The sequence below is a fragment of the Castanea sativa genome, chromosome 5 (assembly GCF_040712315.1).
Source record: "Castanea sativa cultivar Marrone di Chiusa Pesio chromosome 5, ASM4071231v1".
Lineage (NCBI taxonomy): Eukaryota > Viridiplantae > Streptophyta > Magnoliopsida > Fagales > Fagaceae > Castanea > Castanea sativa.
In genome coordinates, this window is record NC_134017.1 from 6,481,587 (window position 1) to 6,500,132 (window position 18,546).

General features: G+C 35.7%; 1 protein-coding gene across 3 annotated transcripts; it reads right to left on the minus strand.

Annotated features, from left to right (window-relative positions):
- Positions 1-8,664: 8,664 nt before the first annotated feature.
- Positions 8,665-14,467, minus strand: LOC142637017 (mitochondrial dicarboxylate/tricarboxylate transporter DTC-like). 3 transcript variants are annotated; one of them, XR_012844458.1, is made up of 6 exons: positions 14,209-14,467; positions 13,895-13,978; positions 13,331-13,392; positions 10,258-10,343; positions 8,995-9,246; positions 8,669-8,880 (listed from the first exon to the last, which is right to left on the minus strand). XR_012844458.1 is itself a non-coding variant. In XM_075811309.1 (5 exons), exons 1-5 carry the CDS (start codon positions 14,326-14,328, stop codon positions 9,209-9,211), a joined length of 390 nt encoding a protein of 129 aa, XP_075667424.1. In that variant the 5' UTR covers positions 14,329-14,467; the 3' UTR covers positions 8,665-9,208. The 3 variants fall into 3 exon arrangements, 1 of the variants encoding a protein (XP_075667424.1); XM_075811309.1 differs by having other exon boundaries at positions 8,665-9,246; XR_012844459.1 differs by lacking the exon at positions 10,258-10,343 and having other exon boundaries at positions 8,673-8,880; positions 14,209-14,448.
- Between the last annotated feature and the right edge of the window lie 4,079 nt (positions 14,468-18,546).

The following is an 18,546-nucleotide window of genomic DNA, read 5'->3' on the forward strand; positions in this document are numbered from 1 at the left end:
CATGAAGTGTTAACTTTCTCACATCATCTGGTCCGAGGACCGAGGCATGATCGAGTTATAGTTTAAACACTTTGAAGAGAGAATGTCATGAAGTGTTAACGTTCTCACATCATCTGGTCCGAGGACCGAGGCATGATCGAGTTATAGTTTAAACACTTTGAAGAGAGAATGTCATGAAGTGTTAACTTTCTCCAAAGCAGGAGGTCCGAGGACCCAGCATAGCTAAGGTTTTGTTTAACCACTTCAAAAGATGCCAGTGTGTGTTAATTTCCCCAAAGCAGGAGGTCCGAGGACCCGGCATAGCTAAGGTTCTGTTTAACCACTTCAAAAGATGTTTGTGTGTGTTAATTTCCCCAAAGCAGGAGGTCCGAGGACCCGGCATAGCTAAGGTTCTGTTTAACCACTTCAAAAGATGCCAGTGTGTGTTAATTTCCCCAAAGTAGGAGGTCCGAGGACCCGGCATAGCTAAGGTTCTGTTTAACCACTTCAAAAGATGTTTGTGTGTGTTAATTTCCCCAAAGCAGGAGGTCCGAGGACCCGGCATAGCTAAGGTTCTGTTTAACCACTTCAAAAGATGCCAGTGTGTGTTAATTTCCCCAAAGCAGGAGGTCCGAGGACCCGGCATAGCTAAGGTTCTGTTTAACCACTTCAAAAGATGCCAGTGTGTGTTAATTTCCCCAAAGCAGGAGGTCCGAGGACCCGGCATAGCTAAGGTTCTGTTTAACCACTTCAAAAGATTTAGAGAAGATATCAATATATATACCTTCAAGGACTAGCCCCGTCGCAAAGCCCCATTGAATTGCTCATATGTTGCTGCCACTTCCTCTAATGGAGGTTCAGCGAACTCGGCCACCAAATTCGCGAGGACCTGGCCCCTGACAGAGGTACGAGGCATGTACTTGATGTCAAAAGCCCCCAAAACTGTGCCCCATTTAGCCATCCTCCCCATATAATCCACACTTTGTCGTATAGACCTGAGCGGAAGCTAAGTTAGGACAACAATTGTGTGTGCCCTACGTAGTGACTTGCTCACATAGTAAACTGGCCACCATAATGGCTTTCCCCAATGACTTTTGCTGATGGGGGCCTGAGCCCACCATATTTAACCGTTGCACTCACTATTACACAAGCTCTCCCCACAGACGGCGCCAATTGTGGGGACACAATTTTCAGACCAAGCCCAAAATGTAAGGGATCTTGGCCCAGTGAACCCAGTACAATAAATTTGTAGAGAGTGAGTCAAAGAGCTAGGCTTTAGTGCGTGGATAGCAATTAGTATGGTTTTGGATGATGAGCCAATATGAATTGTACCCGGTTTGTGCAAGAAAGTTTGTCCTCGGCACAATCCGAGAAGCTCTGTTCTAGCATATATTGGATGACCACGGTTACAGGAGTTGTTGAGGTTGCTACAGTGCTTTCTCTTCTCCTTTTTTCCGTCCGTCTCTCTGGGATCTCTACCCTTATTTATATTACATCTCCCCCTTCATCCTTACCCTACATGTGGACTACATGTGGACAGTTGATGGTTTATGCTGATATTTGTCCCATCATCCCCCTCTAAAAGTCTTCTGGGGTGGCTGTAAGGCTGCCATAATACTGTTCAGAGGTCACTTCCTCATTAATGCGGTGATAGCAGCTTTCCCTTAGATATTTTTGAGTCATTATCCCTCTTGTACGTTCATGATACTCGTTGCTATCATTAGAACTTCTTGGAAGGTCATCCTTGATCATTAGGATTTATACTAGATTTACATTTTTAGCTTTGTCCGAGGAGATAGTACTCCTCGGACAAGGACCACCCATGCTTCTCGGCCAAACCCACATGCTCTCGGCCAAAACCACATGCTCTCGGCCAAATCCCAAAATCCATGACCCCACACACCAGATTAAGCAATTCCACAAAAACCAATTCTAAACAAAATAGAAGAAGATTAAGAAAGAAAATCTCAAGCACATAGGTAAAGAGAAACTGCCTAAACTTTAATAAATATATATATATATATATATATATATATATATATATATTTAAAAGAGAGGAAAGAAACAATGGTAATTTATGAATAGCATACTTACTTGGATATGAACTCTTATCGCAAAAAAGAATCAATAAAACTGAAAGAACAAACAAAAAAAGTCAATTTTACAATATAGAAGAATACAGTAAGGAGATATATCTGGGTTTGATTGAATTGTAGGGTCTTACCTGTAGTGGTTCTACTGTTTAACGGTGGCTGTAGGCTGGTGGAGACAGCCCTCTATTCTGTCTCTCCACGCTTTACAAAACCCATACCCTAATAACAACTCAGGTGGTAGTATTTGAACTTCTAGGGTGCTTCCTTGACTTCAACCAAAAAAAGAATAGAGAGGAAAAAGGGTTAGGAATCAAAATCCCAAAATTAACAGCAAACCCAATTATAGACAATAGGAAAAGAAATTAGTCATAGATTAATTAAAAATTACCAATAGAGAATGGCCTGATACTGAGGTCAAGTTGGAGATGGCAAACATGGTCATGCCCTTGCAGGGTATTACTGTGTTGGGTCTATGTATGAGAGATTGACAATGGGAAGAACGACGGATGAGAGAGGGGACAGGTTATGCGTAGCATATGAATAAATGCAAATCATGAAAGGTTGGTTTTAAAATTAAATTGTAAGAAAACACTATATAATAAAAATGGAAAATACTACTGCACGATTGTGCGTATGAGATGAACTGATAACCATTGCTCTAATCAAAATACAACCAAAACTACAAATAAATAACTGAACATTCACACTGGAGTTTTGAAAATATTTGGCTACATATTTATTTGAATCTTTGAGAGAGATTAAGAACGTTATCTTTAAAGAAGTTTTTTTTTTTTTTTTTTTTGATAAGTGGTCCCTGAAGTTTGCCCTATGTGCGCAATTGGTCTCTTAAGTTTGAAGTGAGCATAATTGTTCCCTCAAGTTTTAAAACTCAATTGTATTAGTCCTTTTACCAACTGCCGTTAGTGGTGTTACATCTTTAAAGAAGTTTTTTATAAGCCAAACATTAAAAAGGATCAACTAAGCCACAAATATCAAATAAAAGGGAACAATGAGAGACATAGATGTCAAAAAGTCAGTGATCAGTAAACTGTGAATTTCTCAAAAACTCTTCTCATAAAATAAAGAGGAAAAAGTTACTTTCCCACCAACAATGAAAACCCAACAGGAACTCAATATGCCACCAAAAAAAAAAAAAGAAAGAAAGAAAGAAAGAAAGAATCTTTATAGCTATCAATGATGAAACAGAATAATAACAGAGCAAAACCACAACTACATTAAAACATTTTGTATTGCTTGCCTAATACATTAGGCATTCAGGATAGTCAGTTTCATTTGCATCCTTCCTCGTATGCAGAAATTCCCATTCTCACAAGTGGGCAAATATGGCCTTCGCTTCTTCAACAACCGGTGGTGTTGTTGATGAACTTTTTGAACCAATCTGCAGAGCATTAATAACCACACTTGAATCACCCTAAAAATATTCCTCCAAATTCCCGCTTCGAAGAAAAATTGGGTAAAATTTTAACTAAACCATCACCCCACCATAATTCACAAAAACAAAAACTCAATTAAAATTAGAAGGGAAAGTTTCTTGTACCTAGCATATATCTTCTTGGCTCCCTCTTGCTTTGCACATCCTTCTCAAAACACACTCTAATTTAAAAAACCTAAGCAATCCCAATCAAAACCAAAATATTACCCATTGAAAACTTGTAAAAGACAAACTTCGCATACACATATACAAAGAGAGAGAGAGAGAGAGAGAGAGAGAGAGAGAGAGAGAGAGAGAGAGAGGGAGAGAGAGAGAGACTTTGTAGTCAGAACTGAAAGGAGTGGTGCATAGGTCTGAAATAGGTGGACAACTTAGGTGCAAAATACCGCTAATTTTGTTGGGATTTTGTTTGCAGGAAGAGAAGTTACAGAGGAGGCAAACTACAATAGGTTTGAGGAAAAGAAGAAAGAGAACAGAGACTTTTTTTTTTTTTTTATAGGTAAACAGAAAAAATATATTAATGATAAAACAAAAAGAGAAAAGTACAAGATGTTCATGATGATGAACAACAGGAAAAAAAAAAAAAAAAAAAAGAGCACACAGCACAACACTAAGAGGGAAATCAAGAAACAAAGCTAAGGGAAGACATAAACTCAGAGATAGAAAAACAATCAGTAAAACCCCAACAACGCAACTACTCCAAAAGATTGCGATGACTTAACACCTTTAACTCATCCAACGTCTTCTCCTTGTCCTCAAAAGATCGGCGATTTCATTCCAACCACACAGTCCATAACAAGCACCCTGAACCAAATTCCAAATGTCTGACTTATGTTTTCCAAGCCACTGATGCCAACAAGATAACAAACCTGCCACCGAACCTGACATAACCCAATGAAAACCAAAAGCCTGAAGCATAAAAGACCATAGGGAATGAGTAACAGGACAATGAAGAAGAAGGTGGTCTACCAACTCCCCATTACAATGATACATACAACACCAATTAGCCAAGGGGCGACCCTTAAGCATTAGATTATCCAAAGTGAGGATCTGACCATGAGCAGCTGTCCACAAAAAGACCACCACGCACTTAGGAATCTTTGGTTTCCAAATCCCCTTCCAAGGAAACAAAGAATTTGAATCACCCCGAATCGCATTATAGTAAGACCGGGTGTCAAACTTACCATCACCTTTAGCCGCCAGCAAAGAGTATCTCTCCTCTCATCCCGAGGAATACAAGTTTGGATAACTTGAAGCAAAGAATAAGAAGCAGCCAACTCCCAATCTTCAAAAGTTCTATAAAACCTTAAATTCCATACTCTAACAATACCCCCTTCTGGAATCCACAAGACCTCAGATATGTAAGCATCCTTGATCACTGAACACACATAGAGCTCAGATAGAGATCTTTTAGAGTATTATCACCAATCCACCTATCCTGCCAAAAACGGATAGGAGTGCCTTCGCCCACTACAAAAGATAGATGCTTAGAAAAGCTCTCCCACCCTTCATTAATGCTTCTCCAAAGGCCACACCCATAAGTCCTCCTGCAGACTTTAGTACTCCACCCCCTTGACCTTCGCCATATTTAGTAGAGATAACTCTCCGCCAGAGATTGGTAACTTCATGACCATATCTCCACAGCCATTTCCCTAATAGAGCTTGATTGAAAGACACCACACTTCTTATCCCCAATCCACCCATCTCAACAGGTAAACACACATTTTCCCAAGCCACCAAAGGATACTTGAAACTCCCTTCCGAAGACCCCCATAGAAAATTCCTCTGAATACTTTCCAATCTAGCAGCCACAGCTTTAAGAATAGTAAAAAGAGATAAAAAGTACATAGGGAGGAAGAAAATTACAAAACCTGAACCTACAATTAATTACATTATTAATGTAGAGACCTAAATTAATTGAGAATAACCTAAAGAGATGTCGAGGCCAGGTCAGAGATCGAGAACAATGGCAACCATGCTTGTCTCTTTTCCTCTATATTTTTCTTAATTGATTCCCTGAAAATTTTGCAGACTACCAGCAAAATTGTTCCCTCAATATGAGCTGTTATCTAAGTAAGAGTCAATTGAAAAATTATCTTAAACATAATAAACAATTAGTGAGCATCAAACACACCAAATTTTAATCAACCCATCATAATTTTTCTTTTCTTTCTCAACTAAGGGTCATATCAACAACTAAGTTTGCTTTCATAGCATCCAATGCATTCTTAATTAATTTTATTTGTAGGTATTGATCAGAATATATTGGGTAGACTTCAGAAATAAGAATGACAGAGCAAACCTACTAAATGGTTGATTTGCAATAGTGTAAAAAAATCAAGTTTTTAAGAATTAGCCCACATAATAACAATTTTAATTAACCAAAAATCACAGCTTTAATTAACAAAACAAAAAAGGCACGTGAAGCCAAGTAAAAAATCACAAAATTTAGACCAAAAAATAAGAAAAAATCTAAAAACATAAACCAATGTCTCATAATGTTAACTCTAACTGTTACCAGAGCATAGTCGGGAATGGAGGAGTATACTCGTTGCCGTAGAGGACAAAGTCGCAATATTAGGAGAGGAAGGAAGTGAGAATTGGCAAGAGACATTTGTGGGTCTGCGTTTGATAGTAATATATCAAAAAGCACTCGAATCGTTTGGTTTGGCTTATGAGGGACAGAGAGGTTATCGGGTTTTGTTTGTAAATTAGAGAAAAGAAAGAGAGGGGAGAAGCAGATTCGGTGAGGGTAGCAAATTGATGACTGAAGGCAGTAACAGGGGAGGGTTGGTGGAAACGATGGAGACTGGATAAATATTGGGGGTCGAAGGTTGAGAAAAGGAGAAAAATTTGTTATTGAAAGAGAGTTAAATAAGAGTGGCTTTTTATCACAAATATATATAAATGAATGTTGCGACACCGATAGAGAGAGCGAAAGCAAGCCTGCCTCAAAGAACAGTAATAAAACCACCCTTTGGTAAACAAAAAGACCGGCAAAGGTAGAAGTTTTGGAGATAGTGACTGGATGGAGAGAGAAGAGAGCAATTGAGCAATAGGGTTTTTCAGTCGAGAGAACCTTTGGTCAGGAGCTGGCATAAAGAGCCTTCTTTATGCCACCAATGAATAAATACCACATCATATTTCTATTGAAAACCCAATACACTCCAGCACACATAATTATAACTCAATTAAACTCAAAATCCTCAAACACAATCAGGCCTGAAGAACTAAATAGCTCCAACGTCTAAACCCATTTCATCTCCTCCTCTCCTCTCCTTGTTAAGAACTAGAGGTTCCTAATGGGGATGAGTATGAATTGTAGGGGGATTGATGAAAATTGTAGGGAAATTGACTTAATTCGAGGTAGTCACCTTCTATAGAGAAATAGAGAGATTAAAAGAAAGAGAGAGATGCACTAATGCACCAAGAAGTTGGTTTGTTCTTCAATTGATATCTCATATTGGATTACAATCATGTATTTATAGGAGATTATCTCTAATCTCATTGGCCCACATGACCTCATTCTATTGGTTCTATTATTCCTCATGTGCATTAATAATTCCAACATATGCTAAATGTAATTAACATTGGTTCTATTATTCCCCATGTGTATTAATAATTCGAACATGTGTTACATGTGATTAACATGCTTGGAATTGTAACTAACTAACTAAATCTCCATACACTCCTCACAATCTTATATTTGCTTTGTGGGCTATATACCAAGCAACATAAAGCAAATAAAACACCCACACAGAAAACAGAAAAGCCACAAAATAGGAAAGAAAGACTCAAATTTTTCCCCTTCTATTCTAGATAACACACTCATATAATACATTCATGTCAAAACAAGAACAAGTAGTCAATATATGACCAAGAATCGCCCAAAATCAAGAACCATATTTCCAAACCAGCATCGTAGGTAGAGAAACAAGCCCTGAAGTAAACAAAAAGAACAATCACAAATTGATAACAAATATACACCCACATTAGAAATCAATGCTTAGAAGAGAAAAATCAATAACTAATCAATACCCAGATGAGAAAAAGGCAAACCCATAATGTTAACAACAAGTATAGAGCCAAAAGAATCAAAATAACGAAGACCCATTAAGTAAGAAACCTTGAACAACGAGGTGGAGCTCCGGTGCAGCGGCGCCAACTCCTAACTGACATGTGCGGCAGCTTCAACGGCGGGGTAGAGGTCTGGTGGTATAAGGAGAGGAGGTGGAATGGGTTTAGGCGTTGGAGCTGTTTAGTTCTTCAGGTCTTATACATGTTTGAGATTGGGTTATAATTGTTTTTTTTTTTTTTTGATAAGTAGCGAGACCCTATTTTTTATTGTGTCTAAGCTCATTATTTCCTCCTGTGTGGGACATCTCTCCTTTATAGTTATTGGTCACCTTTTGAGATGCCTCAGCTGACTCAAGTCGAGTACCTATTCCATTTACCCTTTCAAGTAAGACTTGGACGGTCTTTGCACTACAAAAAAAAGGTTCTATAGCCGCGTTTTTAAAACGTGGCTATAGGTCAGAAAAACGTGGCTATAAGACGATTTGGTCTATGGCCGCGTTTTTTTAGGCCGCGTTTTTACCCATGGCCTAAAATGCGTAACTATAACCTAGGGGAGTCTATGGCCACGTTTTTTTAGCCGTGGCTCTAGGCCGGGACCAATGGCCACGTTTTTTTAGCCGTGGCCATAGGTCAAATATTGATTGCCTGGAAAAGAGATTAGCCGCGTTTCGAACGCGGCCATAGTTGTGAGCTGAAGCCACGTTTTTAAAAACGCGGCTTCGGCCCATTACTATGGCCCCATTTTAAAAACGCGGCTATAGCCTTGTTTTTTCCTGCTCTCCCTTTGGCCATGAATCTTCAACCCCATTCTTTTCCAGAATAAAAGACACATAGCCAAAGGATGTTCTGATTTTTAACACATAGCACCACAACTTCTAAACAACTAGATTTCCAATTAAACCAAAATTTGATTGTAACAAACTCAATTGGAATCTACTTATTTATAGTGATAAGAAAAAGGGTATAGCAAATAAAAAAAGGCAAAAGGGTTCATGTTTTTAGTGTTGCAAAGACAATGAGAGACCCAAAAGGTACTAATAATAGCATTGGCTGTAGGAGAAACTATACTAGCACTGGCAATCACAATATTATCAGATTATCCAACATGCAAAAATACATTACCTCAATAATATCAAATTGCTTGTCAGCTTCAATGTAAATACAACCCTTTATATGATCAAGAGCAAATGCAGATATTATCTGAAGTTTGGTACCTAATGATTTCAAGTCTACATACTTCTGCATAAGACAAAAAGCTGAATTCCTCTCACGTCCAACCTACAGTCAACGAGTTTCAATCAAACACAACACAATGGAAAGCTGAACACAAGGGAAAGAGAAGTTTTAAAATAGGCATTGTGAATTATCAAAACAATACTCCGAGTACCACACCATGCATTTAACTTTCTAGATGGTTGGATCTCTGGCAGAAGGTATAATATTATTTCTATCAATTGCTCTTTTGTTCTCAAAATCATCCTCGCCATATCTGATGAAATTAGAACCATCCTTGTAGCGTTCTTCCATCATTTTATCAAATTCTTCCTCATTCATCTCCTCCTCTTTGGGAAAAAGGGGAAGGCTCTGGGCTTTTCCTGGTTCCTTGTCAATTTTTGACTCTATCAAAATCTTCTTCAGCAAAATCTGTTCCCAATGATTAAGAGAGATGCGGAAGATAAATTAAACATGCCCACATTGATCAAATTGCAACGTTTGAAAAAAAAAAATTTTATTATTATTTTTTGGGTGGGGGTGGGAGGGGTATTAATGAACAATAAACCCAAGTAAAATTGATCAAATTACATTGTGCCATCAGCACTACTGTTCTGGCCAGAAATCAAAATCCAGACTGAATAACCAGCAAGAAGACCATGCTCTTATTTATTTTTTTTGGTAAGTCACACATGCTCTTGGTGGGTCTTGAACCCAAGCCCTCCACCCCAACAACCCCCCCCCCAAAAAAAAAAAACCTTGCTCTAACAAGTGGAGGTAACATTTGAGCTAGACCTCGTTGGAAAATCATGCTCCTTTGTCAACAAGTGTTTTTAAGTTTTTAACATCAAGTGGAGCAAAGCATTTATCTTCGCATCAAAATCTTTTGGTGGCACCCTAAATTTATATAAAAAACAATATGACACAGTTGTAGACTAAATGCAATAAAATAGTGTGATAGAGTTGTACTCTTAACGCATGTAATGTGCAATCAATAAGCGAATTCACTCGTGATGGCACATGCCAGGCCAAAAGGATTGAGCACAAGAAACCTTATTTCAATTCAAGTTGTACACTAAAATCATAGATCATGACCCATCTTGGTATAAGTTACGTAGAACAAAAAAGCCTCCAAATTCAACTCCATTAACTATATGTTACATAATCATTTTGGTTTCAACCAAAGTACTAAAATGTACATCAATATGCAGAGACTAACCCACATGTTTCGTAAAACAAGATACAATTTAAGCAAGATGCCACTTTCTTGGATGAGATCACAGCCATAGATTCATAAGGCTGCCACATCATAACAAATTAAAAATTTTACGGTTATGATATTTATTTTTCAATTCACAAACTTGAAACTGTGTATAAACATGAATGAAGCATTTAGATTGGGAAATTTTGGAGATAAAAGTAGTTATTGTATGGGCGGCAAACCTTGAGGGTCTCTACCTCCTATCACCATTGAACTCACTGGAGGGGGGGCGGGTCTGGCGAAGTGGCAGCCCCAGCACCCGCAGAAGCTAGCATATTTGCACCAAAATGAGTAAAAGGAAAAATGTATGAAATTATAGCAAAATCTCATTGAATGAAATTACTAATAATCTCATTACTAAGTTAATTAGAACTAAAATTCCAAAAAATTATATTGAAGGAAGAAATAAAATTTAATCATTTAATAACTATTATTCTAACACATGAATCAAGCAACTCAGCTGAACTGGAAAAAATTCAGAACCAATTTAGTTTATGTTGATGTATTGTAATTGGACTATGATCACCTTATATAAATGCCCTCATCATACATATTACTCAAAAAAAATTTCATTATATTTTTCTGTGGTAAAGTCATTTCCACTTTATCTAATCTCTATTTATATATCATTGTTCAAATTTAAAAATGCTTAATTATAATTAGGGCCTACCATATTACCAAACAGTATCTTTGGAGTTCGGACTTGGAACGTAAGATACTAGGAGAACGAAAATTTGAACTGCAATCCCTAGGCTAGCCACAAAAACATTATCAACAAAATGGACACATGAGATGAAAAAGTTTGTAAGTGCATTAATTTTCAGGCTTCAACACATCCAAACTTGTCAAGAAATTTGGATCCAACTGGAAGTTTTGTCTATCATTTTCTATTGTACTTTATTTTTCCTTTTAACCTAATTTTCTTGTGTTCTCCATACATGCATAAGGCAGATAATATTATTGTGTTAAACCAGTTCACAATGGCACATGACATACCAATACAGAAGATTCTATACCATGTTCCTCTGCAAAGAATATAAGGAAGGAATAGCAAAAAAAAACCATGACGTCATGAATGATATATAATAAATATCATATGGTATAATACTACATTATTATTTTGGAAGAGTGACTAAAATAAGTAGAAGGGCCTAGTATTGCGTGTTGTAGGGTATGGAAGGTTGTGTGTCCTGCACAGCCTTTTGAGAGGGCTTGTGTTTTTTTGTTAGTTTATGAGCAGACAAATTAAAGCAGAAGCTTCTCATACTCCCTCTAGGTTTCACACAATACCTTACACATAGAATCTCACCTAAAGCTAGCCAAAGTAGTACTATTATATCTTATATGATATTCCCAATCGATCTCTTTTTTTTTTCTTTTTTTTTCCTCACAATTCTTTTACATAATATTTACTGAATCTACTGCACCTACTATGTGATCACTTAAAGCAAAGTTGTTAAGGACAAAAGAGTGTTAGAAAAGACAAGGATTGGTTTCAGAAGCTGACAAGTAACAGTGAATGGCAATGGTGTAATAAATTGCAAAGATCAGGCAATTAATTTCATGGCTTGGATCCTAACTGTGGCCTATATAGTTCAATAGTACAAGCCATTTTAGTTCATGTTCTGTGCTCTCTCTTTCCAAATTTGGTCTCTCTCTCTCTCTCTCTCTCCCTCACACACACACACACAATATAATAAGTGGTTATCTTTTATAATATTTAAACTATCTATAACAATGTTTTCATTGATTTGATATATTAACTCTTGTTTTTGTAGTGAGTTAACTGTTGCTATACTTTTGAGGCTATAATAAGCAATGAATTTATTAACATGGTCCCTTAGTTAATTTGGTAAAAGAATATATATGGTACCTTAAACAGTAGGTATGGGACATTATATTTATTAGATTTGTATTTATGGTATACGACATCATATGCATGCATTCTTGTCAATATCTTCTGGCTGTAAGAACTAAGGAAAAATGGTGCAGGTAACTATAGCTAGGGTGAGTAATCACTTTTATAAGGACCACAAAGATATCTACAACCCTAATTCAGAGACTTTATGTATGGTTTAATTAATGACCAAGGGTCATAGAAATTATTAATCTTATATTTAAGGTAACATGATTCTTATACACTATGATACTATTTCATACCCATAGTATAACACTCAAATCAGTGATAGCCATATAATCCATGGAAATGATCCTGTTAGAGATTATTATTCTTTTCTAGGCAACATGATTTTCATAACCAAATGATACTTTTTCATACCTATGTATTATATCACTCAAATAAGTGATAGTCATGTAATCCATGGGGTTGATCTTGTCCATTTAATATCTTCACTAATCTAAAAGGTGATGTTATGATTCTAAAATTATCTTTCATTACTTAATGGAATGAAATTTTTAAATTACATAGCACCGTACACCTTTAGATATATGAAAAAACTAAAGTTTCACAAGGAAATATACCCTTTTTATTTGGAATCAAATGTAGAGTATCCTGATCATGATTTAGGATTAAAGTCATCTGATTAGACACAAGCTATATATATATCGTAGAGTTAGATTGAATGTGGGAAAATAGTATTGATCACTGTATTATACTGAATTTCTTTCTTATTTCAAATTAGATGCTAACCTATCTTCAATTAAAAGTTATTAGTATTTAGACACTAATTTAAAAAAAAAAATCATTTACTGATTTACACACAAATGAAATAATTATGGACCCTTGTTTTCTAGATTTTCAGCTTTTCTTTTCTAGTACTTCAAATATTTTATATGTTATCTCTAAGAGGAAGCAACATAGTTAAAAAATATATATTATAAGTTTTAACAAACTAAAAAATAACTAAAACTTCAAAACTTTGATGAGAAGCAATGCTTTTGAAGGAAATAAGTTGGATTAGTCCAACTGGCACCAAGCAAGGTCCTTAAGTAATTGAAGCCTCTGGGGATTAGTACAATAATTTTTGTTGTGAGTATTACACTTTTTCAAAGATACAAATAGTAACTTTTACGTTTTACCAATTTCTAATAAACATTTTTAAGTTAAAAGATACTTTCTTAATTTTGGTGTAATTTCAAAAGTTAAACCCACTTGAAAAGATCTAGATTCACAAAACCAAATGTTCAAAAAAACCAAGTACCCCAAGAATTTTTTATCTTTTAACAAGAATTAGGTAATACTTAAGTTGGTAAGATGTTTTCTAAGTTAAATAGACAGTGCTGCCAAAAACTTACTTGAATGATCCAAGTCGTGCTGTGGTATATGTTGCTTGTCTGAGTAGTCCAGCAGATAGCCCCTGCTCAAAATAATGCAATTAGAATCATTAGACCAACTAATGTGCTTTTGTGTGTGCAATGTGTGTGTTGTCAGACGGGGGTGGGAGGGACCAAATATCAAGACACAACACATAGGTACAATTTGAATCAAACAAATCACAATAATTACGTCCAAATCAAATTACACCATTAAGCATGTAACCCTTCATTAGCCTCTTATTCTGACATTTAAACAAGCACCCTCTACATAAATTCATACACCAAACTAAACAACGGGCAAATACTTAACACAATCCAAACCTTATAGCTCATTTGAAAATAATGAGGATATCACCCTAATGTACACACTATATGATAAACTTAAATCCTCAACTAAATCATTGTAAAGATCCATTTTTTAATACAGATCTTGAATAACAAGCCAAGTTCGATACTTGAAAACACAAACATGTCTTTATAGCTGAGACAAACAAATCATATTGTATAAAAATCCAAACTTTTTATTATTTTGTAGAACCAAACCTTGTAAAAGGCACCAAAGCCCTCCTCCTTAAGCATGTTCCTCGCTACCGAGCCTGCTGATCCCTGACCCAATTGAATCCTCACCTATACCAATCCAAAAACAAGAAACAATAACAAATCCAACATAAATTAGTACCCATTAAACCATACTACACAAATTAGCAAATAAAAAAAAATCCCTTTAAATCACAGATCTAAAACCCGTCAGAGAAAACAAATATGCAGCACAAAAAGATCAAATTTTTTTTAAACGGTGTCAATGAAAACAGAGAAACAGAAACATGGGTATTGATCTAAACATGAAAAGGACTCACCTTGATCATATCGATGGGTTGGATGACACAGGTGGCCAGCATACCAGAAGTTCCACCATTAACAAAAGGCTTCACTGTTGGCCACACACCAATGGGCTTGGCTTTCTTCTCATCACCCATTCTTGGATTTGAAAGAATGAGTGGTTTGGGAGCTCAAAAGGCAGCGCCGGTGTGTACGATCGGTGGTGGAGATTCGGTGCCTTGGGGGTTTTTTTTATTTTTTTGAGGGTAAGGCTTTTTTCCGCCGCCTCGGACTTCGGTGCAGGTGAGGGTGGAGGCGGTGAAGCGGCGCTTGGTCTAGAGGTCAGTGATGATGGTTTTGGTTTGGGTTTCGTGGGAACTGGGTTTGAAGGGCTTAGACAGAAGAGAGGAAGGGTCTCGCGTTTTGGGAAGGGGATTTTTTTCTTTCTAATTTATAGTATATAGTGTTTAGCCCCGTTTTTTAAAACGCTGCTTCAGGGATTCTTGAAGCCGCGTTTTAAAAACGTGGCTTTAAGGTGACTATGGCCGCGTTTTTTAATAAACGCGGCTTTAGGATGGGTCTGAAGCCGCGTTTTAAAAACGCGGCTTCAAGACATTTATTAAAAAAAAAAAAAAAAAAATTCAGATGGGTCTGAAGCCGCGTTTTTAAAACGCGGCTTCAGCCCATTCCAGAAAAACGCGGCCATTGGTCCAAAAAACGCGGCCTAAGACTTGGGCTTGGGCTGCGTTCGTCACACGCGGCCTGAACTACAAGCTGTGGGTGCGTTTTTTAGAAACGGGGCCCAAGTAGGGTCTTAGGCCGCGTTTTTGCAAACGCGGCTGAAAAAAACGCGGCCTAAGACCCGCGTTTTTTGTAGTGTTGCTAGGTCCTCTATGGTTCGCTCTAAGGAAGACTTGAGCTCAGAATTAGACTAATGTTCAAGGTTCGACAAGCATATGCACTCACTATTTATGAATGCAGCTGAAATTCGCAGCAAAATTCATGCAATTATCTCAATATAAAATTAAGGTCAATCAAGAGTGCATGTAGGGAGTAAGTCAATGATCCAAAGGAATAGATTGCAATCAGGTAGTGTAAGTGTTCACAATATTGAAAGGAAACCCAATCAAATTCAACTTCCAACAAGTTCAACAAATAATATTTGAGGATCAGATACCTTAAAGAAATTGGTTCCTTTTTTTTTATTCAATATGCCAACTTGATAATGTATTGTGTGCAGCTACTATGTTCAATGTCGTCTTCTTCTTCTGCAGTCATTAAGGTGAATATTTTTTCAAAGTATCGAGAATGCATTATATATTGTTAGGCCTTATTACATTTTACTCTATCCAACTCTCGGGTAATTTTCTATTTGGCCCTTGATGTTCTTATCATATTGTAATGTTAACTGTTAACTTTGCATATTGTTACAATGTTAATCATCCTTTAATTTGAGTAGACAGAAAATGCACACAAGTCATCATTTGCGCCACTGAAACATACATGTGAGCCTTACATATTTCCTACCAACCCAACTTGCAATTCCTACAAACCCAGTGGATCTACCATAGAAGTAAATCCAAATGGATAGATTCAACTATCGGTTGCAGTAATTTCATTTTTTTTTAAAAATTTAAAAAACACTATTCGCTAGAGTAATTAGCTAATGGTTTTTCTTTAAATGCTTCTATTTGATTTCAGTTGTAATCCATATTATTTAATTTTCTAAATTTTGATGTCGCGGAAGCCTAAAGAAAGCACACACAATACTTTCTCGATAGAACAAAAACTAAACTATTAACTTCTAGTAATAAACATCAAATCCACGAAATGGTTTCCCTAAATCCACAAAGAGAAAAACTAAAATCCACTAAAGAAAGAATTTAACAAAAGTTTGTATTTATTGATAATAATTTGATTTGCCTCTAACGGTTACAAAACATATAAATACTGAGAAAAACGTTTAAAAACCCTAATTTGCACTAATTACGCGATCACGTGATAAAATACCGAAATTTACCAAAAATGACAAAATTGAGTTAAATGCAGAATTATAAATTACTGACCTTAAGGGTTGTCCTAAAATAGACGAGACCTTATTCTGACTTTTAAACTAAAAGTTATTATTAAGGAAAAACAAATATTACTATAAATAACAAAAACACTATTTACGGGGCCTTAATGAAGGAATTCGCCTAAATTTAGGTAATACTCAGGACATGAGTCTAGGTCCGAATGTCGTTTTCCTTCAACTTGCCAAATTTCATGCAATTCCAATACTACCGCCCCGATGGCCTCTACTGGTACCTCCTTTATCTTGCGTTGTGACTTCTTGCATCCCTGCTGCTCTAGGAATGCATGTGCTATCTGTTCTACGTCAATTTTCATTTAATATAGAAAATTTTCCTAATCCTTTTTACTCTATTGGGTTTGAAGATAGTTTCATGAAGAAATGCCTAAAGGGTCATGTTGGTGCAAATTCCTCGAAGGGTCATATTATCTGCTACTTGATTTTAAGTAAGTGATCCTTCTCTTTGAATTATCTTTGTATCTTAACTGTGTCTGTTATTGATGCTATTTTGAATTTGGATTTGCTTCTTCTTCTTTTCTTTCTTTTTATTTTATTTTTTTATTATTTTAATGATCATGATTTTCTTCAATTTGAACTTGATTTGTGTATTTGCATTGACATGATTTAAGGAAATCTACATGAATTTTATCTGGCATGGTTGAAATGTGAATTTGCATTTCTATGGTTGAAAGGAGATCTAAATGAATTTTATTTGGCAGAAGGAAAACAAATATTTCCATTGGCATGACACTCTATGCAGGCATTAGCTTTTGTTTATGGGTTCGAACAAAATTTTGGCGTGGTTGATGCTATATATATTAGTTCAAAGCTATTCGGTTTTGTTTTTAGTTTGCTTGCTAAAGAAAATGAGAGAAGAATTTTAAAAGGAAAGAAAATCTTTTAATTTTTTTTGTTAGTTTATTTGGTTTTTTAAAAAAATGTTAAGGAGTGGATTATCAACTTAGCTTTGTGTTAGGCTTAGTAGAGTTGTGTTTAAAGAGAATAGTTGGTTTCTAAGGAGGTTTGGCATGCAGAGAACTCATTGTGAGAAGGTATGCATTCAATGGATAATTTTGATTGAGGAATTAGACAGATTTTTTTGACAGGTACAATATTTTGTCTTATTTTACTGTTGGTAAAGGTTTGATATAACTCATAACGTGGTTATTCTAAGCATGTTTGGTGTACCTAATTGTGTCATAATTCATTGTTGCTGGTGATGCTTACTGCACAGCCAGTACCATTTTTATTGTTTTGATTGTTAATAGTGAAAAATATTAGTTTTCATACAATATGGTTTTAGATTTCCTATAAGTTAATATGTATGTTCAGTAAGTTTGTGCATTCTACTTGTTTTAATTTAAAAGTCTAAGAGACATAGGGTTTATTGTTGTTATGATTTTATTTTTTGGTAATATATATATATATAACCAAAGATGTTTGACTTTTGGTTGACCTTTCCATTTAGTGCCATAATGAATTGCATCTCTATATATTTGAATTCCGATTTAAAGTAAGTTATATGGCATGAGTAACTCCTCCTCTTTCTTTGTTAAATATGGTCAGGAAATAAGTAATGATTAATTAATGAACGATCATTGTGATTGGCCAAGAATTTAAATATGGACTTAACTGAAATGTTACGTGCTTAATAGTGCTAGGATTTCTAAGTAAACTACAAATGAAGTAAATGCTAAAAGAAATTTAGAGGTAATGGATGCCACCAAAGTATCTTGCATTTTCTATCTTCATGTTTAACACCTTAGTTTTGTTGGATGAATATTTTGTGCTAGAGAATTTTATCTTTGTATCACTCTATTTGCTTTTTTTTTTTGTTCTAAAAGCTTCAGTGGAACTTAGAAGTTTTTCTTTTGTCATTGTGTTGTTATATTTTTTTATTCCATGTTTAATAAAAGTTTGTTTGGCTACCAAAAAATAGAAAAAGAATTATGGAGATTCAAAGTAAAAGTAAATCTAGGATGGCTGTATAAAAATAAGAAATTGTGAAAAAAAGAGTTTGAAGAACTTTTGAATAAATCTAAACAAGAAAGTTCAATTTTTTTTTCTTTCATTAGTAATTCTTATAGTTGTTATGATTTGTTATTAAGTTCTCCCACATTTTGTGAATGTCTATGTACTTGGTTGGCGCTCTTCAGCTTTTTTTAATGAAACTTTTCATAAAAAATTAATTAGTAGCAGATAATTTCCTTTGAATTACATGATTTTGTTGTTTGTCGACTGTGGAAACGTTAATGGTTAATTTAGTTTAACTAGAAAGCAACATTTTCTCCAAATTCATCAAGGT